This window comes from Aplidium turbinatum, chromosome 10, assembly GCF_918807975.1.
Source record: "Aplidium turbinatum chromosome 10, kaAplTurb1.1, whole genome shotgun sequence".
NCBI lineage: Eukaryota > Metazoa > Chordata > Ascidiacea > Aplousobranchia > Polyclinidae > Aplidium > Aplidium turbinatum.
Genome location: NC_137481.1, coordinates 17,310,398 through 17,332,521, shown reverse-complemented (window position 1 = coordinate 17,332,521; position 22,124 = coordinate 17,310,398). Strand labels below are relative to the sequence as shown.

The window sequence follows — 22,124 nt, the reverse complement described above, 5'->3', positions numbered from 1 at the left end:
GATCAAAATCTTATGATGTTGCTTGTAAATTGTTGTACAAGGAAGATTGAGATGTTCGTATAGTCTTTCACCCTGTAGCCTATGTGTGTTTTTCCTCACTTTGTTTTTTTTTTTTCTTCACGTAATTGTTCCATTTCTGAAACTATAGGCCTATGCATGCCCAATATTGCTGGTTAAGTAAATAAAATGTGGTTGAGCGAGCAAAACAAGCGAGAAACTTTTGTAAAAAAAAGCGTATTAAATGTAACATGTGAAATTACAAGCCCTAAAACGCTGCACGAATTAAATGTACAGTACGTGGGCCCCTAAATAGAGGTGGGCCCCCAGCTGCGGGTTTAGGAAGCAGTAAATACGACTTTGCATGATTTAATGTACTGCTACAAGTGGACCCTAAACAGCCATGCCCTTTCAGCCGGGAAGAACGGGGGGGATTTACACGGCCCTGAGGCTACCCATGCTAAACTGTCGGGATTAAACCTCATAAAAGGCTTTTTCACTCTGAGATAAAGATTTTCATAATCAATTCAAAAGCAAAGATTTACCCAATAATGCCTTCTTATTTTTTAAGGTCCATACTACATATGAGGTGCTTTTTAAAAAATAAGTAGGCTAGCAAAAATAGGTTAATTATTTGAGTAAATTTTTCTGCATAAATAATAGAAAATGGAAAAGGCAAGTAGGCTAGTCCCAATACCTGCATAAACATTGTCACATGTGCCGAGTGCATGGTTTAACTGACATTCATGCGTGATGTTGTTTAGAACAGTTCAGTGCGGTAGCTATAGCCCTCAGGAGGGCCGTAGGCAGTGGCGTAAGCAGAATTTTCTCAGGGGGGGGGGGGGCATTGACAGTAGCGTAGCCAGGAATTTTGAAAGGGGGGGGGTTGACGATCGGCGGGCGAAGCCGACGGCGTTTTCGTTTAAGACGACACCGAGCGGCGAGGGTCTGGGGGGCCTCCCCCACACAATTTTGAAAAATTACGTTGAATTTGGTGCATTCTGAGGGCATTTTCAACAAAAATGTGAGTATGAATGTTCCTGTAAAATGGTGCTGTCAGGTGGCATAGCAAAAGGATAAGATCATGTTTTCGTCGGCATTTTTCGGAAATAGAGCTAAGTCTCTATGTTTTCTTGTTGCTAATTCCTGGCTGAGATGTTTGAATGTTTGGTATTGGCAAAACTCGCTCTTTTAATGCAGTTTTGTTTAAAATTGGGCAAGTTTTTTTTAGACTGAAAGCATCATTCTCAAGCATAAAGAGCCTGAAAGCATCATTCTCAATATCGTGACGTCACACGCGCGCCAAAGGGGGGTTGTAACTCCCAAACCCCCCTGGCTACGCCACTGGCCATTGATATCCCAGACGTCTTCATGATATCCCAGTATGGTTTTAGTTTAGACTTTATCCATTTCTTTATCACTATAATAGGTTTACAGAACACTATGCTAAATTGGCATACCTGGGGTGGGGTAGGTGGATTGGGCCATGGATTTCGTATTGGCTTAGTCTATAAAACAACATTGTTAATTGCTTTGACAGTGCAATCCATAACATATTAAATGCCTTAATCTACGTCGCTAACTAGCCTACTAAAATATTTTTAAGGGGAGGGGGTGGTATGGCCCAATGGCCCCCCTGCGTACGCTAGGGGCCGTAGGTATTTCTCTTCAAAGCTATTTCTCTCCAGAGCATAGGCTAATGTTGATAAGCATGAGAAAAATCAAGGTTTATAGTCGAAGGGGCGCCACTCTGTAATTGACGGCACGTCTTTTAAGTGTCTTGCCAAGGACACAGCCTCAAACACTTGAACGGTTTCGAACTAGCACCCTTTTGAACCAGGGCTCTCACCACTTGTGGTTATAGGCTTAAGCTACATTATTATAGCCTATATTTTTATAGGCTATCATGTTTTGTAAAATGAACATTTTTAGATTAAAACAATGTTATTAGGTTGAAGTAGGCTGAATAGGAACCACAGTTGGTTTAGGGAAGCTTATAATAAGAAGCAGTTTCGTCACAGTAGGCTGTACAAAAATGCACAAAGGGAACGCTTTTCCGATAGCCTTCGTGTATAACAAAACCTACACAGGAAAACATAGCTTTCCCAGTTATGACTTTTTTTTCATTGGTTCGAATGCCGGTCCTACAACTGCCACACTCAACATAAATCAAGACGATTCAAAGTTGGAGGGATTTAGTATTGCAAGTGGAATCTGTATGGTTTTTCTGTTGATGATTGTAACTGCCATTATTTTTAGCGCTTTCAATGTGTTGCTTCGGCGGAATAGCAGACGAACGAGACCGAGAAGGTTACAAATTGTAAGTGGACACTTTGGTTGTAATTGCACAGACTACTTTTTACAAATGTGTCTCACAAGTCACAGCTTATTATTTCTTTTTGGTGGCTTTGTCAGAACGTAGCTTAACATTTGCATATAGCCTATAATGTTTGCACAAAACGTTTCATTCAGCAAATGCAAACCTAATTTTAGAGTCGAATTACACAATAAAATAATTTTGGTGCAGACTGGAATTGGAACCCATGGCCCTTCTCCAGGGGGCCAAAACCTAAAATCCTAATTTTGTATCTGTTAATATTTCTGAAGGTAAATGAAACAAAAAATCATATTGAACACAATAAAGCACAAAATTACACAGCACAACGCCCCCTACTAATAGGCCTACAATGTCTGAACAAGTGAAGATATTAAACAACCTGAGATGTCGCTTCCAGTTCATTCTTGTAAATCCACACGAAACCATTTATCTGAAGTTTATAATAATCTATTCCGCTATTCTTTGAGGACTAGAGGAGATAATTTGACGATTATTATCTATTGACACTGATAGGAAAGCAGAGTAAATTTTTATGGATTTTTTGCAATTTATTATAGCCTATACGAACTTGTTAGTTGCAGCCCATGGTGCTGATCTTCACAAGTAGGTTTAAAGATTATTATGAGTATTTGCTTGACCTTGACGTAAACCACATTAGTTATGTTACTGAGCACTTTTTAAAAGAGCTATAGTGAATACAAATTTATAAATAAAACTTAAAATTAAATAATAAGTCATCAACTAAATAGCTTCAACCTTCACTCCGTGGTGTATTACTTGGCCTACCGCAGGCTACTTGCTTTTAAGTGTTGATTGATTACTTCAGGGCATAGAGACAAGAGGTCTACATCGACATCTTCCGATCACTTGTCAGTACAGCGATCAACCACCAAGCTATGCGGCTATGCAATCTTGCACACTTGCTACAACTTCAACTGGACATCGAGGTAGACCTACTACTGATGTATTTGATTCATTTGAATTGCTATGCGAAAATGCAAATAGCGGAAAGCGAACAACGTAACTTAATAAACATGATTAGAAGACTTTTGTGGTAGCCTACAGTTTACCGTTGAAAGCAATAGTTACAAAAAAGTCTTTTATTTCAGACCGTGCGACAACAATTTCAAACGTCAACGTTGTTTCAAAGATTGAAGATGACGAAACCATAGCTGTGCGTTGGTCTTGCAGTGATAATGACACAGAAGCAAGACCACAGCTAATATATCCCTGCGTTGTTATTGAGAACGCATTCAATTCAACGGTGGACGAAGAAGAACCACCTTCGTACCAAAACTGTGTTGATGCAACGTATTCACATTAAGCTAGAGGCAGACTGGCAAATTTAATATGCTTGGGAACTTAGACAGCCTATACATAGGCTACGTTTATCAAACCAAATTATTTCAAAAGAATACGAAGTCCACCTTTTTAGGTGGGCAGTAAAAACTCGCTTGTCTCGATCGAAAGTGCTCGTATTTTTTAATGTCTTTACTTTATTTAGGACATTGGTTGCCTGATGGGCCCACTCCCCACAGTCAAGGAAGTAGGTTACCCGAATTGCTTATGGCCTGATCCAACCTGCAAATCAATTTCGTCTTGTTGAATGATAGCCTACATATTCTTTTTTATATCGCAAGGAGGGAAACTCTTTTTCATTTGGCACTCATTCATCTACCTAGATGAAACTTGACAATTACAGATATTGCACATTAATAATTGCAGTACCGTATGCTAACACACGTAGCCCATTTTGCTTGCATTTGGCGTAACAACAAATAAACTGGTTGGCCTATGCGGTATTTGTTAAACATTGCTGGTCTACTAATTTTTTTACAGCTATAAATGGTAAACTTCAACCATGTCATCAACTGTTTGTCTGTTTTGTGTAGCGGTGGGAAAGCCGGCTTACTTACTGGGCCGAAAGACGTTACAGAGTAAGGAAAGAAAAGTAGGCCTAGTTAATGTGAAAACTGCACAGATGCCAAATTGTGCTGCTTTATGCGTAAAATTATTGTTATTTTGGCACCCGATCACTTGTTGAGCCTTCTAGTTTCATGCTAAAGCGCAATAGTGAAATAAATCGTGTAGTAGCCTAGTCTATCCGTTTAGAGATCACATTTCAAGATCAGTCTAATGGTAAACACTAAAACATGACCATAAAATTACGGTAACAAGAAAGAAATTTTAACTTTCCGTTTTCGAAACCTACACTTTTTTGGTAGCCACTTTAACAAGTCGAAATTCTGCCACTGAAATTGACTACAATGCAACCGCCAACCAATCAGAACGTGTTATAAGAGGCTACCGTCCAATTGTGACCCTTCTAGCACTCATCCAGAGAGTTAATGCTTGTTTTGAACTTTATTTGGTAATTACAGAAGAAAAAGAGCAATAGCAGTGGTGAGAATCGAACACGCGTCAATGAAATGACTACTTTCTAGCCCTAACCCCTAAGCCAACCAGCTGACAAAAAATCCATCACTTAATTTGCTTTCTATGATCTTCTTTTCGCCATTTTTTACGTCACTTAAACCATAGCTTATGATTGGTTGGCGGTTGCATTCTAGTCAATTTCAGTGGCAGAATTTCAACTTGTTAAAGTGGCTACCCACTTTTTTTTGCAGTTCATGATTTTCTTTCTTCGTTGTCGATTCTATGATCATATCTTAGAGTTTGCCTAGTTTAACGCCTTTACAAAGCAGGGTTTGGTCATTCGAATTAAAATTTTACTTTGAAAGACTGTTCGAAATAAAGTAAAATATTTTCACGAAGAAACTGCATTCTCATTTACAACAATATAAAACCTAGATAAAGATTTTTTTTGCTAAGTTTTTAAAAAATCCAAACTTTATTTTATGTCCGCCCCAATGGCTCAATTGGTTGAACACCCGACGTTATGCACGAAGACACGGTAGCGTACCCAGAAGAAATATTCAGAAATAGTCTGCCCGTTAGCTCAGTGGTTACGCGCCCGTCTCAAGATCACGAGGCGCAAGTTCGACTCTCGGGGTGTGCGCTTGAGCAACGCACTTTCAGGACTGCTCTCCACTCAGCGGCACCTAGTGAATGGAATAATTCCCCGGCAACATCACTTCACCAATCGGAAACTTCACTCTGCCAATCTTGGTAACCGGCCTTGTGTCAAGAACCTCTACAAGTATGCGAAACTACCAGGAATAACCCATCAAGGCTTTGCCAGTCCTAGGATAAAGATTTAAAACCAACCAAATAGCGCTGGTTTGACTTTTGAGATGTGCGCTTGAGCAACGTATTTCAAGAACTTAAAGTGGATGAAACAAATCAATGACAACAACAATCGATCACTCTCTCAAACTCAGTAACCAGCCCTGCGTTAGTAGTTCACTGCTTCTACAAGTAGCCTAGCCTATACGAAACTATCAGGATTAAATTTGCAACGAAGCCTTGTCGATCCGAGCATAAAAAATCTATCAACCAATTAGCCAATCAACATATTGAAAACACCTAATTTAAAAGTCTAATATGTAAGTTAATTTTTGAAAAAGCATGGCACGAAGTTGCAATCAAATATGGTACAAATTTGTGGAAAAACATAGCACAAGATCTAATTGGAAGTTGGGGCTATGCTTTTTGAGTTGGTTTCGTTTCCAGATCCAGCTGAGAGCAAAACAAAGTTTATTTTGTGTAAAACGTTGGGCTGATTCCCACCGCTACATTTAAGCACGAACAACTAGTGATTGCATTTGCTTGGATTTCTTTGAATAAATTTGCGCTTAGCACTGAGCACTCTCTTTGCGAAGTGTTCCGATGTGTTTTATTAGTACCGGTTGTAACGTCCGCTTTGTCTATTTGATTGCTACGTTACAGTGACGTATTTTGTTTGTCGTTGACCTTTGCTCTATTGAACTGCCTGGTCAGTTTCTTCTGTCTAGATTGCTTCCAACAACACGACACATGAATTTGAATTGGTTTTCACGTGTTCTTTTAATGTGCATTTTTAGACAATCTTTTAAACACAGGTAACTTTGAGATTTCTTAATTTGCGACCGTCCAGAGAAAGGCAATTTTGTAGAATGAAACAAATCGATTTACAGTACAATTTACGAATTCCCTTTCTCAAGGATTGACAATTATTGAAAAACGAATAGGTCATAATGGTTGTATAATTCAATGAAAACTGACGTTGTATCGTCGACTAATAAGTTACTGATTTAACGAAAACAGACCACAGGTGCCAAACGCATATGCGAAAGAGGCCAAACAATATAAAAGAGAAACAAAAACAGGTGGCTTTTTTAGTACAGTGGTCGGCAAAAGAGAAAAAATCCAAATATTAACAAACGAGTCACAAATGAACGCAGAGGGCTTAACTTAAGAAAATTGGCAGTAACATTCCCTCCCCTTTAAGGCCTCGTACATTTGTTCAAATACACAGGTATAAACAACATGAGAAAACAAAATCAGCACAAATTTACATTGGTTTTGCAGGAACGATCAAGCATAACTTTTGAATTGGTCTGACAATCAAGGACTGTTTAGTTTGAACGCTAACGCTACGGACAATGCCATTTTTGTCGGGAAACGTTTGAATTACGCGACCCATGAGCCAATTGTTTCGGGGTGTGTTATCTGCGATTAAAACTATGTCCCCCACAGTCAGATTAGGAGATTTTTTGGTCCACCTTTGTTTTTGCTGGAGCAAAGGTAAGTACTCTTTTACCCACCGTGTCCAAAAGACGTCGGCCATGTATTGGACTTGTCTCCAGCGTTTTCGAGAGTAAAGCTCTTTTTTGTTTGTGAATGAGCCTGGAGGAAGGTTTATTTGCTGTTTTAGAAGAAGCAAATGGTTCGGTGTGAGAGCCTCCATGTCATTAGGATCGTCTGACGATTTTGTAAGTGGACGACTGTTAATAATGTTTTCTACTTCACACATGAAGGTAGTCAGCGTTTCATCTGTTAAAGTTTGGCCTTTACAGATAGCTGATAAGATTTTCCTAATGGATCTGATTTGTCTTTCCCACACACCTCCATGATGGGATGCACTTGGAGAGTTAAAGATCCACTTGATGCTTTTCTGTGTTAAAGCATCTTCGATTTGACTGTTGTTCCATGATTTGATGGCTTCTCTCATTTCTCGTTCACCACCAACAAAGTTTGAACCATTGTCAGATCTAATTTCTTCTACTTGCCCTCTTCTTGCGATGAATCGTCGTAGAGCGAGTATAAAAGATGAAGTGTCAAGAGAGTTTGCGATTTCAATGTGTACGGCTCTTATTACAAGGCAAGTAAAAATGACACCGTATCTTTTATGTTCTGTTCTACCCTTTTTAATAATAAATGGGCCAAAATAGTCTACACCAACATAGGTGAATGGAGGTTTGTCTGGTGTCAATCTGTTTTTAGGAAGATCAGCCATTTTTTGTGTGCTGAGTTTTCCGCTTCTTTTGCGGCAATCAACACATTTGGATAAAACCTTGCGGACTGCTGAATTGGCTTTTATAATCCATAGATTTTCGCGCAGGGCAGACAGGACGTGTTCCCTGCCACTGTGACCAAATGTGTCGTGCGTTTCTTGAATGATGAGAGGAACTATTTGGGAGCGATTTGGAAGGATAATTTGATGTTTTGCATCGTGTTTGAGAGGTGCAGCTTTGATGCGGCCACCAATTCTTAGTAAATTGTTTTCTAAGAAAGGGTCGAATTTTATTAAGCTACTGCAGTTGTTTAATGGCTTTTGTGCTTTCAGTTGGCTGATTTCGTTGGCAAAGTGTTTTGACTGAACAAAGGTAAAAATAAAGTCTTGTGCCTTTGTGAGCTCATCTGGAGACAAGCAAAGATTGTGTGCTGGGGCATTTTGTTTATTTGCAAGGTTAGTCAGTCTTAAAGTCAGAAATTTATGCTTACAACGGAAAAGCCAAGCAACGATTCTTTTCAGCTTGTACCAAGAAAAATATTTACCCAAAAGATCTTCCAGAAAGTGGGATTCGCTTTGGGTTGCAAAACACGTTTGCTTTGGTTGTTTAATTTCGGGGTCATTGTCCACGACTTTGAGAAATTCTGGTTGCTTAGGCCATTGAGGATTGTGGTTTCCATAGAAATTCAGGGCCGTTTTTCCATGTATTCCAGGGACATCAGTAACGTTTTCGGCGTATTGATTCATGATCATGTCATCAACAGACCTTTTATAGTCCATGTAAAATTTAGCGTCCCTTTCAAACTTTCGTTTCAAGCAATTAATTCTTTGGAGAGCTTGAGATTTGTTAAAGGGTAATTTTAGATCCGGATTTCGAACGGGCAAGTCGATTTGGTAGTGCGAGTCTTCCAAAAGTTTGATACTAGAGTTAACAGATTTCATGAATTGAGCTTGTTGAACAGATAATTCGGGTTTACAGTTAACAATTGAGTCAACAGCGTCAAAGCACATGTCGCACATTGGATGGGTAGAAGTTTTGGTAAAGAAATTTTTAGTTTTACTTTGATCCTGTTTGCTGTTAGGACAATTCACTAGCCAGCCAACGGCCGTTTTGATGGCATAATAGCCACCCTTTGCTTGGATTACTTCTTGTGGTTGGAGAACGTACGGATTGTCATTGCCAATAAGGAGTCCTACCTCTGCGTCAACATCGGGAATCGAGATGTTTGCAAATTCTGGAAAGTGTTTAGTGTCTTCTAGGGTAGGAATATCTGTATTTGAAACAGGAATTTGAAAAGTGGAGTAAAGAGAGCTTAGAGAAATGTATTTGTTTTCGTCAAAATCTGACATTTCGACATTTGTGACCACCTTTACCTTGTTACGTTTGCCAGTGTTGTTTAGCGTGATGGTACAAATATTAGTTTCTTGACAGTCGGCAATTTGCAACTTTTCTATCAAATCATTTGTTATGAAAGATGTTGTACTTCCACTGTCCAAAAACGCTTGTGTAGTGATAGTTTGATTACTTCCTTGCAGGCGAACCTTTACTGGGATTATGGGAAGCAGACTGCGAGAATTTGTTCGTGTGTTGACAAACCCATTGCGTATTGCTTGTGTAGGTTGATTGATATTAATTTTTTGAGTTGTGTCTTTAGGTGTGATATTTGTGGTGATTTGTGTTGCATCTGGGGGATGCAAGAGAGTAGTGTGGCGTTCAGTGCATCCTAGTTTTATGCAAGGGTCCTTCCTTTTACATTGATATGCCCAGTGACCAGCATTTAAACAGCACTTGCAGAGTTTGTTGTCGATTACAAATTTAAGCCTTTGGTCAATATTCATCATTCGAAATTGTTTGCATTGATTGAGAAAATGTTTATCTCTGCACAGATGGCATGTCCTTTCATGGTTCGACGATTTTATTTGCGTTGCAAAGGTTACGCTGCTCCTACGTTTGGAGTTGGAATCATCGAATTGTTTTTTAGTAGATTTTAGAATATCGCATGCCAAATTGGTCGTTTCTCTCGTTTTGCGCGAGACGTACCGTGAGAGATCTGAAAGGCTTATTTCTTGATTTCTTTCATGCAAAATTACGTCAACTTCGCGTAACCAGCCAGAATACCAGCCACTTGGCAAGCGTCTTATTATTTTTGTTATGGTATCCATGTTGTCCATTTTCTGTAAGTAATTCATGCCAGACAAAGTACATATGCAGGAAGTTAGTTCCGAAGAGAACTTGATTAGAGAATCCTTGTTAGAATTTTGAAGAGATGGGCCGTTTATGACGGAATCAACACATGCGCGAGCTATTTGAAATTTTTGACCGAAGGTTTGTTGTAGCAAAGCTCTTGCTTTTGTGTAACCTTCGTGGGGAAGCATGTATTGACACCCTTTTACCAAAGTGTGCGCAGAGCCTTTGGTATATTGCAACAGATAAAAAAGTTTACGTTTAGGCTCTGTGAAATTACAATCAATTAACGTATCAAATGCGTCTAGAAAACCACAGTATTCAGCAGAATTTCCATCAAAGATTGGGGGTTCTACAGACAACAGTGGGGACGGGTTGATAGTAATATTTGGAATTTGTTTCGAGTTTACTGATTGATTATTGTTTATTTGATTTAGTACAGGGGTCTGGGCATACGACGTACTCGGCTCATGTCTCACAAACGATTTATTTGTTACTGTTTGTGAAGGATTAATTTTGTTTGAAACGACAATAGATTCGTGAATGTTAGACCTGGCTTCTACGCCACTCAACGTTAATTGGGATAACATAGGATACACAGAATTATTGTTTACATTAGTTGCTAAATTCGATTGAAATTGTCCGTTTATATCAACATTGTCTTTAGACATTTTATAGCGCTCACCAGCATCTTCTTCCGATTCTTCCGAAAGTTGGGCAATTGTCTCTTGGAGCTCTGCCTTTAGTTTAGCTTCCTGGACTTGTTGCAGGAATTTTCTTTCTTGTTCTTCACGTAGCTGACTTTGTTTTAGGACCATTGTTTCAAATTCTGCCCTTGCTTTCGCTTGCTCTTGTTCCAACTCGCAGATCCTTTTTTGTGATTCCAATCGAGCTAATATTACCGCCTTCTTAATTTTAGCGCTCATTGTAGAGGAGCGGCTTTTGCTGGAAACTTTGCTGGTGCTGTCGCTTGGGTGCAGACTGCCATTTTCTGCTTGGTAGAGCATTTTTGATTGTGGTCTTGTTGTCACCTTTGATGTTTGGGGTTCTGGATTTGTTGATTCTTCGGCATTTGATTTATCTGCCACGTCTGTCGCCTTTACAGAATTTGTTGCCATTTTCTTGGCATTCAACTTCGCTCACTGTCAACAACGACGACTTTCTTGATTGAAATGTCTAAAAACTGAAATGTAACGTCCGCTTTGTCTATTTGATTGCTACGTTACAGTGACGTATTTTGTTTGTCGTTGACCTTTGCTCTATTGAACTGCCTGGTCAGTTTCTTCTGTCTAGATTGCTTCCAACAACACGACACATGAATTTGAATTGGTTTTCACGTGTTCTTTTAATGTGCATTTTTAGACAATCTTTTAAACACAGGTAACTTTGAGATTTCTTAATTTGCGACCGTCCAGAGAAAGGCAATTTTGTAGAATGAAACAAATCGATTTACAGTACAATTTACGAATTCCCTTTCTCAAGGATTGACAATTATTGAAAAACGAATAGGTCATAATGGTTGTATAATTCAATGAAAACTGACGTTGTATCGTCGACTAATAAGTTACTGATTTAACGAAAACAGACCACAGGTGCCAAACGCATATGCGAAAGAGGCCAAACAATATAAAAGAGAAACAAAAACAGGTGGCTTTTTTAGTACAGTGGTCGGCAAAAGAGAAAAAATCCAAATATTAACAAACGAGTCACAAATGAACGCAGAGGGCTTAACTTAAGAAAATTGGCAGTAACACCGGTAGGAACTTTAAAAAGTTTTATCACAATTAACGAAACATGCAGATTTGATGAAGTAATTTCTTAGGAGTTTAAGAGTTAGTAGTTTACCTTCAAAACCTTAGAAGTTTCTTATGGGGTCCGTCAAGGCAACGTGCTAAGTCCATATCTCTTTGCTAATTACATGAATAAATTGTCTCAAAACAAAAAAGGTACAAATATTGGATGTTACGTTGACAATGTTTGTGAAAACCACATAATATTTGTAGACTACATTTGTTGTTTTTTTTCTGTTTGCATGGTCTGACTGTTTTTACAAATCTCACTAGCCTACCTCAAACATTGTCAGCAGGCTCTTTATCTTGATCATCAATTGATTACGTTGTGGCCTAGCTTGGTTGTTTTGTCGTAGTTGGGTGTTCACTATCAGTAATTTTTATCTGCAATAAAATTGTACTAAAAATAATAAATGATAAAAACACACAATTTTCGTGTATGAATAAGGAAAGCAAACTATTCTGATTGCAAATTCTGAAAGCAAAATTGATATTAGGTTATATTAACTTCTGTTGAAAGTTTAATTATGGTTAATTGCTTAAAATAGCCAATATTAGTCATTCTATGACTCTTCGGCATCGTTATCACTTCGAAAGCGATGTCCAGCATCAAGTGAATGAGGAAATATGGAAAGACAGATAAAAGTCGATGCTTTGCTTCTCACGTAAGCTACTCTACAGTGGAAGGAAATCAACCTTTTTCAAAGTTGACTTAACGTCTGCTGTTGTTGAACCGATGTATCAATGAATAAAAATTTGATTTGCAGCCAAGTGCGTATGATAAGCAACAGTTCTCTCAATTTAGGCCAATGCAGAGCTTAGTGACTACAATTACATCAATTCTGCGTTCAGAAAACATAATGACACATTAATAAAAAAACTAATAAGTGAGCTTGCTTTTTAGAAAACTAACATAAGTGTTTTTTTTTCTACCGGTAGGCCTACCTATAGCGTTTATCACATCGAAATAGAAATACTCTTGGTCTATGTAAGTTATGCCCGTATAGTGAGCTGTTATGTTCAACAACAGTAGACCTATAGGTAATATTTAAATAATATTATTTACAACAATAAAACACTTAAATTAATTATTATTGAACTTGGCTGCTGTTATTTACTTTACTATAATCAATAATCATATTAATTTTCCAATTTTGAACAGAGTTTGCTCAACTGTTGTTTTGTTTCTAAAATACACTAGTGGAGTAAGGGCATGGTACGTTTGAGAGACATTTGAAAACTTGAAGTTGACATGTGAGTGATACAATGCAGCCTCTGAGTTTACTGAGATGAATGTTTTCAAACTTTATCAGTCATCGCAAAGATAAGTGATGAGCTAGACTGCCAATGAGCTGGCACAACTTGAAATAGTCTGCGTCGTCACCCATTAAAGGGTACTTTTTTGACAAGCATTAGTTTGTAAGACGGAGGTCCGATGACAGAGTGTTTTCCCTGAGGATTACTAAGTACCACAGTGCTCTAACTAGAAATAAATAAAAAATTCTACATTTGTTTTCTGCCACTGACTTTGAGCTTGGAAAGAATCAAAATGAGTAAAGAAATGGTGAGAAACTGTATTATCTGCATGCATAGGCTAAATTACAGCTAGTTCAGAAAGTCGTTTTGTCATGCAAAATAAGCAGAAGCAATTGATTAGTGTGGCGACAATTTTCATTTTTAGTGGCTTGATTTTATTATACTTTTCCGTCATTTCAAAAGTGGAAAAACCTAACTAGAAAAGTAGAGAAAGTATAGTTTTGTGATAAAAAACCGTTGATTTGTTTTCTTTTATCATTACTTATAATTTTATGCCTATGTTATTGTGGGTTTATAACATCTACCTGAAAGTATATTTTACTTCAAAGTATAATTTGTCTTATTTGTAACATATTTCAGGACTTTACATTGACAGATGATCAGAAAGCAGGTGAGAATATACAATACGATTATTACGACGAGACTGATATATTTAGATCTATAGGCTACCTCAACTTCATTTTACTTGAAGTTGTTACTCGTTGGTCTATTTTCTGGTAAAAAATTTCATTCATATGCTAAGGTCACCGCTTTGATTATTGAAACAGAAATAGAATAAGCAACACAAAAATAACAAATTTTATAAAATTCAAAAATGAAAACCGGTTGATAGATGAGATTTAAGTTGGAATAGCTCTGTGAAGTTCAACTATTTTTGTATGCTATATTTCTCTTGTGAATAGACCTAACACCTGCTCTTGAAAGTCTACAAATTAGCTAAACTGCATTTATCATAGCCCAATCAGCGTCTTATCTTAAAATCGTCAACAAAAATCATTAAAATATTGTCAAACAAGAAACTTGAATGTATGAAGTGTAACAAGTGAAGCTGTTCCCGTTCTTAGTTTTCGAGAGTCAGAATAAGAATAAGTTTTCATCGTAGACTACTATCGATCTACAAGCTAGCATTGATGAAAGGATGACCAGTTTCTCCCTTTCGACCCTTGTAGGCTATCTCGTGTGTAGAAGTGAAGACGTGTTTCATTATCCAGGTTAGCTGGTTATCGAAGCAGAATAACATAGGAATCAAGCACTTTATCTATTTAAGCATTCCTGGTTTACTTATGTGTGTACTGTAGGCAGCCATTAAACCAGGGATGGAGGAACCATTTTAAAAGTAGGTGGGCCCAAACGCGTAGCAGTCAAAGTTAATCAAACTTCTGGGGGGCTTCGCCCCCCAGACCCCCCATAACATTGTTGCATTCCTAATACTTCAAATCCTTTATACATTGTGTTTTCATTATTGGATTTTTTTGTCTACCAGCGAAAAATTTCCGTTTTTAGGCCCGATTTGGCCAAACAAATTACAAAATTGTTAAATTGCTCTATAGCACTGTACAAAATATGGCGATGTACACACAAATAAAAAGGCAAAATACACACACAGTTATAATACCAACCTCGGAGAAATAATCTGCAGCATTACTGTATACAGTAGGCCTAGGTGCATGCACTCCATAATATGTAATGTTATTATTGTTTTAACCTTAGAGAACAATTAGATTGGATTAATCCACCAATCACACGCAACCACACCCACATGTACTGCCCATCAACAGTTGGGCTCAACAGAAAAGTTTGAAGATTAGATTTCATCATTCACAGGCCAACAAGAATTTTTTTTTAAAAGGCACGGTGTGAGAGTCATTTTAAGGTATTTCGAGGCCCCTGATTCCGAAAATACACTTGTTTTTTTTCAAATTGGCTCTAGTTTTTGAGATAGCCTACAGCAAAAACATTTTTTTTGCAATTTTGAACCCCTATAGATTTAACGTCGTGTCGTTTATTATATAGACAAAACTGAAAGTAATTCCAGGCGCATTTTTGAGTTTTATAAACGCTATTTGGAACCAATCACGTTCATTACAACCCAAACAAACGGCTATTTAACGTTTACTGGCCTATAGTAACAATCAAAATACGACGTGAAGCAAGCTTTAGGATACAATTAAGATGTAGAATAAATAACTTATGCTTTGCGTTAATATATTTGTTGACTTCAACGGTATCAGAACTTCTAACCCTAACTAAGCTACTAAGTACAAACAACAAAATACATAGGCTACATTGTTTTGCTTAACAAACTAGACGAATAAGCAAAACAAAGCCATCGATGAACAAACGCAGATCTTTATTATGGTAGGCCTACTATAGGCCTACTGAGCAACACCCATCAAGATACGAAGGCCATTTATATAATTACAGATACAAAGTTGTGTTCTTCAATGAAGTAACTGCTTAAAATTTTATCCTTGTTACGGAAGAACGTAATCTCGGTTCGAAATTCAATTCCTGGTAGTTTCAAAAATTTGAAAAAACTAAGTGCATGCTTGGAATCAGGGGCCCTAAAATACTCTAAATTGACTCTCACCTTTTGTGCCAAAATTTTTTTGTTGGCCTGTGTAATCAAATTAGTGTGTATCAAATGAGTGAAGAGCTTTTTTTTGGAACTCCTTCTCTAATTTGCCGTTTTCGCTACCTTTTCAAAGAAATTTGGCTTTTAAAAGTGGGTGGGCCAGGCCCACCCAGAAAATAAAGTAGGTGGGCCCAGGCCCACGAGGCCCACGTGTTTCCTCCATCCCTGCATTAAACTTTACAGGCAATTAATTACAAACGCAACTCACCAGGAAATGAGACCAAAGAGTTTGCTTTCATGGATGAATTTTAATAAACCTTTTGAGAGTACTAAATTAACTTTAAAAAACAAACCAGTAAAAACATACAGATGTGCTAAGTAGCCTACCTCAACGAAAAGCCATTACGCTACATCATTTATACACGGGCTTAAAGTTATTTTTATTTTCTTACATTAAAAAAATGATTTACAGTAAATATGACTCAACTGCATTCGTTTTAAATAGGCTACTGACAATTTTTTTTTATAGAATTCAGAGCTGCTTTCGACATTTTTGTCTCTGACTCAGAAGATGGCACAATTACAACAAAAGAATTAGGCAAAGTTATGCGGATGCTCGGAAAAAACCCAACTGAAAAGGACCTCAGAGAAATGATAGAAGAAGTTGATGTAGACGGTGAGGTTACTTCATACGTTAATTGTAGGTTCATCTGCATTTTGCCTTCCTGATTAGAACGTCTATGTGGTTTTGCCGCACGTTGCTGTTTTTCACCTCTTTACATGATGCCTAATATGAATGTGTTGCCAGCCTAGGTAACCCAATAAGGAAAATTTTGATAGGCTACCTCCCTTCGAGCATGTCAGACGATATTAAATATGAGGGAACAACCACAAATATGAAGTTGGATTGAACCAGTTTGGTGAAATACGCTTAAAAAGTTCACGCTAAAGTATTTCTTTATCTTTTCACTGTTTGATGATGATGGCGTATGAGCGATCTTTCCAGGCTAGATTGGAGGGCAGGAAATCTTCAGCCACTCAACAGTCTCGTCGTCCAGGACCCTCAGACCATGCGTACCGTGTGGAGGCCGGTGGATTAGGCAGTGGTGGATGACATGGTCTGCGGTCTGTTCAGTGGCACCACACTCGCATTCTGATGAAGGAGCCAGGCCCCACTTGTGCATGTCCGAACGGAAGCGGCCGACGCCAGTTCGCAGGCGGTTAAGCCTGACCCACGCAAGCCTTGCGAGGGACATCCCTGGTGGACGGGGATCGGCGTCGGGTATGAAGTCACGGAGCGTGGAGGTGTGATTTTGCCACTCCGTGTTCCACATATGGTTCGTCCAGTGTGCCGCACTTAAACCAAGTTCTTCTGCGTTCTTAAGTAGTTGTTGTGCGGCAGGCACAAAGGGGCGTCTTGATTTCAGCCGCTGCTTTATAGGTGGTGGTCTCTTGAATGCTGCATGGAGGAGATCGTCGGGGTCCAAAGCGCGGCGAGCGAGAGAAATCGTGGCTCCTTTACGGCGTAGCTCAGCGGGTGGATGCCTGCTAGGATGGGTATGCAGTCCGTTGGAGTGGGACGCAGGCATCCAGTCACAGTACGCAGTGCGTCGTTGATGGCGGTATCAATCTGGTGGGTGTGAGAACTACGACACCAGACCGGCGCGCAGTACTCAGCGGTGAAATGAACAAGGGCTAGGGTAGCTGTACGAAGAGTTTTAGCACCAGCTCCCCAGCCGGAACCCGCCAATCGCCTCAAAAGTGCGACGCGTGTAGATAGTTTTTTGCGCAGTGACTTCAAGTGCCGGCCGTACGTGAGTGACCTGTCCAGGATTATGCCGAGGTATGTAGGTTCGGCACAGTAGGGCAGGCGTTCCCCATCAATGTTGATGTTTATCTCACGCTGTGCCTCCCGATTGTTAAGGTGGAAGGCCGCCGACACTGTCTTTGACTTGCTGAGCTGTAGCTTCCATTTCTGGAGGTATGCTGATAGTGTTTGCATTTTTTGGCTGAGGTTCCTCTCCACTGACTGCCAGTTTCCTGCTGAGTGCAGGAGTGCCAGGTCATCTGCGTAAGCATATTTCCTGGAGATGGTGGGGGGCAAGTCGTAGGTGTATATGTTTAACAGGAGAGGAGCCAAGACTGAGCCCTGTGGGACGCCGTTTTTAAGTCGACGTAGTCTGCTTTGACGACCGCTACCGGTTGTGAGGGTAAAACTGCGGTTTTGCACAAGTTCCATCATCATATGGACCATGTGTCTGTCAGGGAGCAGACGGAGTAACTTGCAGGTAAGGCCGCTATGCCATACGGTATCATAGGCAGCCGTGAGATCAAACACGGCGCCAGCCTTCTTCTTAGCCGAGAAGCTGTCCTCAATGTCTTGGGTCATAAGTGTGACCTGATCTACGGTTGATCGTCCGTGTCGGAAACCAGCTTGTTCACGGAGGAGCTGCGGATCTATTATTGGTTCGACACGGGCGTAGATGAGTCTCTCGAGGATCTTGAAGGGAATGCAGAGCAGTGAGATTGGACGGTAGCTCTTCGGGTCCCCTGGGGGCTTATTCGGCTTAGGAACTGCAACCACAAGGGCTCTTTTCCAGATTCTGGGAATTCTCAGGTGGCGCAAACAGCAGGAAAGGAAGTCTTTTAACCAGGACTTTAAGGAGGCAGCAGCATGGAGTATCAGCTCCGGGCAAAAGTGGTCAGGGCCCGGGGCTTTACCTGGCTTTATGTGCTGGAGGGCGGCGGAAAATTCTTCCGGAGTGAACTCATCCGAGATGTTGTTCCCGTCTGGGGTTGTTACCTTCCAGAGGTCCGTCATTTCTTGCAAGACGGATCTATCTGATTCACGGTCTCTCGATTTGTATTTCCCGTTCTCCACAAGTTGTGAGGCGATGGAATTTGCTGAAAAGGGACATTGTTGACGAGAGGCACGTGATCTGCCAGTTAGGTTGTTCAGTGTACTCCATGCTATGCGGCTGGAGTGCGTGAAGTCGATTGATTCAACGGCTTCTGTCCAGCGCTTCTTCCTCTTTGAGTCCAGCCTTGCCAGCAGAGCTGTGGCTGAGCTGTTGGTGTCATTGCCCTGAGGGGCGTGGAGGAAGTCGGAGTAGAGGCTTTCGCACTCCTTCTCCCAGCATGGTATGTAGGTCTTTCGTCGGCCGCGGGGGATGGATTGTTTTGCCGCTGATGTTATTGCATCACAAAAGTTCTGGTAGGCTTTTTCCACGTTGTTGGTGTGAGGGGATGGGAGATACTGTGTGGCTTCATTTGTGAGGAGGCTATAGTACTCCCAGTTAGCCATTCTGAAGTTCCATCGCTTAACAGGCTTGCTCGGGACAGGCATTATGAGCGTTGGAGCCGTGATAATCGGGGGTCGATGTTGGGACCTGGGGAACTTCTCTAGCACACGTCTGTCCGGTTGGCAATTATCGGGGTCATCATTTGCGAAAGCCAGATCGGGGTTTGTACCAGTGTTCCAGCGTCCGGAGAAGAAGCTCACTGCACCCTTGGGATCGTGCAGTAGGGTGTTATTATTGGCTGACCATGAGGCCAGGCTTTCTTCGTCGATGTTGGTGGTGTTGTAGCCCCAGTCAACGTGGTGGCAATTAAAATCGCCAGCATAGAGGCTGGGTTGGGGGAACACTGGGATGGCTGTTGGTGTTAAGCGTGAGGGTGGTGGCTTATTGACATTGATGATGTGATAGCCTGATATGTCTATGCATAGCCACTCTATCTCCGACTGGGCACTGGACTGGTCTATTGGCGTCCAGCTCAGTTGCTCATGGCCAAACGTGGCGAGGCCGTGTTTCCTGCTGATGGTTGCGCCTGCGAGTGTGAAGTTGGGTAATACCAACTTATCTACAGATGTGCAGTGAGTCTCCTGGAGGAGAATGACGAGGGCCTGATGTTTTGCGGCCAGGTACTCGATGATGCTGAGCTTGCTGGCCGTAATGCCCTCGGTGTTCAGCTGCAGTACGGTGGGTCGTCTGTACTTTTCGACAGAGGAGCTGCCGCGCCCTGAGAAGGGCGTTTCCCTATCCACCCTGCGCTGAACCTGGGCCTGGTTTGCTCGAGTATGACAAGCTTCGCTTCGCATATCTTTTTTCCTTTAAGATATGGTACTGACGGGAGGGACCACGAGAAGGTGCTTGTTCTTCCCCCTTTTCACTGTTTGTTTCTATGTTAATGCAAATGTAGGCTATAGCTTTTCTGTTCTTTTGCACATGCTTAATCCTACTTCCTAGTTATGGCCATGCGCTTAAAACAAAAACTCAGCTTATATGTAGCCTAACTAAACTTTAACCTACTTTTGAATTTTTGGAACTCTACCACAGGAAGTGGAACGATCGACTTCGAAGAATTCTGCTTGATGATGTACAGGCAAATGCAAGCCGAAGAAGAAGCAAAAACTCCGGAGCGTGACGAAAAAGAACTTTCGGAAGCTTTCCGATTGTTTGACTTGAATGGGGATGGATTTATCGACTGGGATGAACTTAAAGTAGCTGATAGTAAAATAATAATAGGCTACGATTTAAGCTATGTGACCTTCCGCTCTAAGCAAAAATTATGCTTTTGTCTCTTCTACGTTTTTCTAGATAGCCTATCTTATTAGCTATGATTGGCATAGGCTATCCTATATTATTTTTCGTTGTGATGGTCACTGGCTAGTAATAAAATCAAACTGAACTGACCTTTTTGCTTTGGTTGAAGCAAAGCTTTGAATACAGTAGCCTACGCTAAGCTACTCACCACTTAACGCTTTAACGTTTGCGTTTTGTCGCTTCTACCTTGTTCTAGACTCCTGCTGTAGAATGTGACAAGTGATAGCCTATTTTTTGCTTGATGAGCTGAAATAGCCTAAGGGAACGTTCAAATATTACGTAACGCTTTTTTTCCAAATTTTTGACCCCCCCCTCCCCCATGTAACGCCAACGTAACGCTTTTTTCAATCCCCCCCCTCCCCCATGTAACGCTTTTTCACTACGAATTCAGCACAAAAAACTACCATTCCGTACTCGAAAGCGTTACGTAACGTTTTGCTTGAACCCCCTCCCCCCAATGTGTCGCTAACGTAACGCTTTGCATAAACCCCCCCTCCCCCTCGAAGGCGTTATGTAATATTTGAACGTTCCCTAAGAAATGAAACGAAAATAAAGTGAAAAAAACACACACTCAAAGATTGTAGCCACTGGGGGAGGACAATTGTTCCCCAAAAATTTTATCCTGCCTCCCAAAATTTTTTTTTTTTAATTCTATTAGCCTACAACGTTTTAATACCTTTACAGTTGAATGACGTTTGTCCCCCAAAAATTGCTTTTGTCCCCCAAAAATTTCTTTCTAGCTACGTCACTGACGCAATCACAGATCCGATGCGTATGATCAACTCTGTTAGTTTGGCTTTTAATTTATTCTTTAAAGATTGCCATGGAAGGGATTGGTGTGCAAACGGATAAATGGGAAGTGGATGACATGATGCAAGATGGTGACAAAAATCAAGATGGAATGCTAGATTATGAAGGTAAGACTTCTGCGCACAATATTACCGAAACACTTGATGAGCAAGCAGAGCAGCCTAAAAATATTCCTTTGCAGTAGATCACACTTTTTCAAAAATAGCTCTGTTTTTACTTCTAAAAATAAATTGGCTATCGTGAAATATCGTAATTTGTTTTTCAGAGTGGGTCAACATGATGAAGTTCGTTCCACAAACCGTGCAATGATTTCATGGAAGAAATAAAAAAAAAGCTCTTTTGAAAAGTTTTGATTCTTTAGGGAGGAGAAATTCAGCAATGTTATTTTTCCCAATCGTGTAGTTTTTCACCTCTTTATAGTTTCTAACGAGTGAATAATCACTCACTGACAGGTTATCACGTTAATTGTTTCTCTCTACAAATAGATTTAAGTTATACTTTCAAAAAATTGGTGTTATTATAAATCAACGAATAACAGTGAAGCCTGAGATTGTTAAGTTACGCATCTACAGTAAGTTTTTTGCAGTTTTAGGTCTATAATGTTACTTTACTCATGAACAATACACATGAAGGCCTATTTGTTTTGGTGATCTTGTTCTCGTCTTCGGCCTACTACTGTACTTTGTCACCATAGTTTCACACGCAGTGTTTAAAAATAAACATAACCCAGAGAATAACTCAACCGTTTTTTGCTACACTTACGAAGAGACGTTAGCGTAAGCAACATGATTTTGTTCATTAGGACCGTTATGAGCAGGGCTTTGGAGCAGCCGTAAATATTGTTGCTCCAGCTCCGGAGCTCTCTTTTATCATAAATTAGCTCCAGCTATTCCGGAGCTTATTGATACCACTGCTCCGGAAAGTGCTTTCATTAAAATAATGACGACACATCAATTTACTTTCTAAAGCTTAAAATTGCCTGCAGTCAACTGTTGCTAAAAATGGCACAACTTTATGAAATTTAAGGTACTTTCATGCGGAACTGCGTTTCAAAACATATTCGCTAATTCGACGTCTGATTACGCAAATAATTTCTTAATTTTGTGAAAGGTT

General features: G+C 40.1%; 2 protein-coding genes across 2 annotated transcripts; both read left to right on the top strand.

Annotated features, from left to right (window-relative positions):
* The first annotated feature begins 1,982 nt into the window (after positions 1-1,982).
* Positions 1,983-4,810, top strand: LOC145778842 (uncharacterized). Its single transcript, XM_082590424.1, has 3 exons — positions 1,983-2,317; positions 3,162-3,282; positions 3,445-4,810. Exons 1-3 carry the CDS (start codon positions 2,033-2,035, stop codon positions 3,657-3,659), a joined length of 621 nt encoding a protein of 206 aa, XP_082446550.1. The 5' UTR covers positions 1,983-2,032; the 3' UTR covers positions 3,660-4,810.
* An 8,320-nt stretch (positions 4,811-13,130) lies between these two features.
* On the top strand, positions 13,131-21,763 carry LOC145778092 (troponin C, body wall muscle-like). Its single transcript, XM_082589502.1, has 6 exons — positions 13,131-13,269; positions 13,602-13,632; positions 16,127-16,273; positions 19,935-20,098; positions 21,019-21,118; positions 21,277-21,763. Exons 1-6 carry the CDS (start codon positions 13,255-13,257, stop codon positions 21,318-21,320), a joined length of 501 nt encoding a protein of 166 aa, XP_082445628.1. The 5' UTR covers positions 13,131-13,254; the 3' UTR covers positions 21,321-21,763.
* The last annotated feature ends 361 nt before the right edge of the window (positions 21,764-22,124 follow it).

What these genes read in the sequence shown, in the direction of transcription:
- LOC145778842 (XM_082590424.1), top strand. Translation starts at nt 2,033, where the DNA reads ATGCACAAAGGGAACGCTTTTCCGATAGCCTTCGTGTATAACAAAACC. An exon ending in GACCGAGAAGGTTACAAATT is followed by an intron (nt 2,318 to 3,161) that starts GTAAGTGGACAC and finishes TGATTACTTCAG; the next exon opens with GGCATAGAGACAAGAGGTCT. An exon ending in AACTTCAACTGGACATCGAG is followed by an intron (nt 3,283 to 3,444) that starts GTAGACCTACTA and finishes CTTTTATTTCAG; the next exon opens with ACCGTGCGACAACAATTTCA.
- LOC145778092 (XM_082589502.1), top strand. An exon ending in TCGACTGGGATGAACTTAAA is followed by an intron (nt 20,099 to 21,018) that starts GTAGCTGATAGT and finishes TATTCTTTAAAG; the next exon opens with ATTGCCATGGAAGGGATTGG. An exon ending in TGGAATGCTAGATTATGAAG is followed by an intron (nt 21,119 to 21,276) that starts GTAAGACTTCTG and finishes TTTGTTTTTCAG; the next exon opens with AGTGGGTCAACATGATGAAG.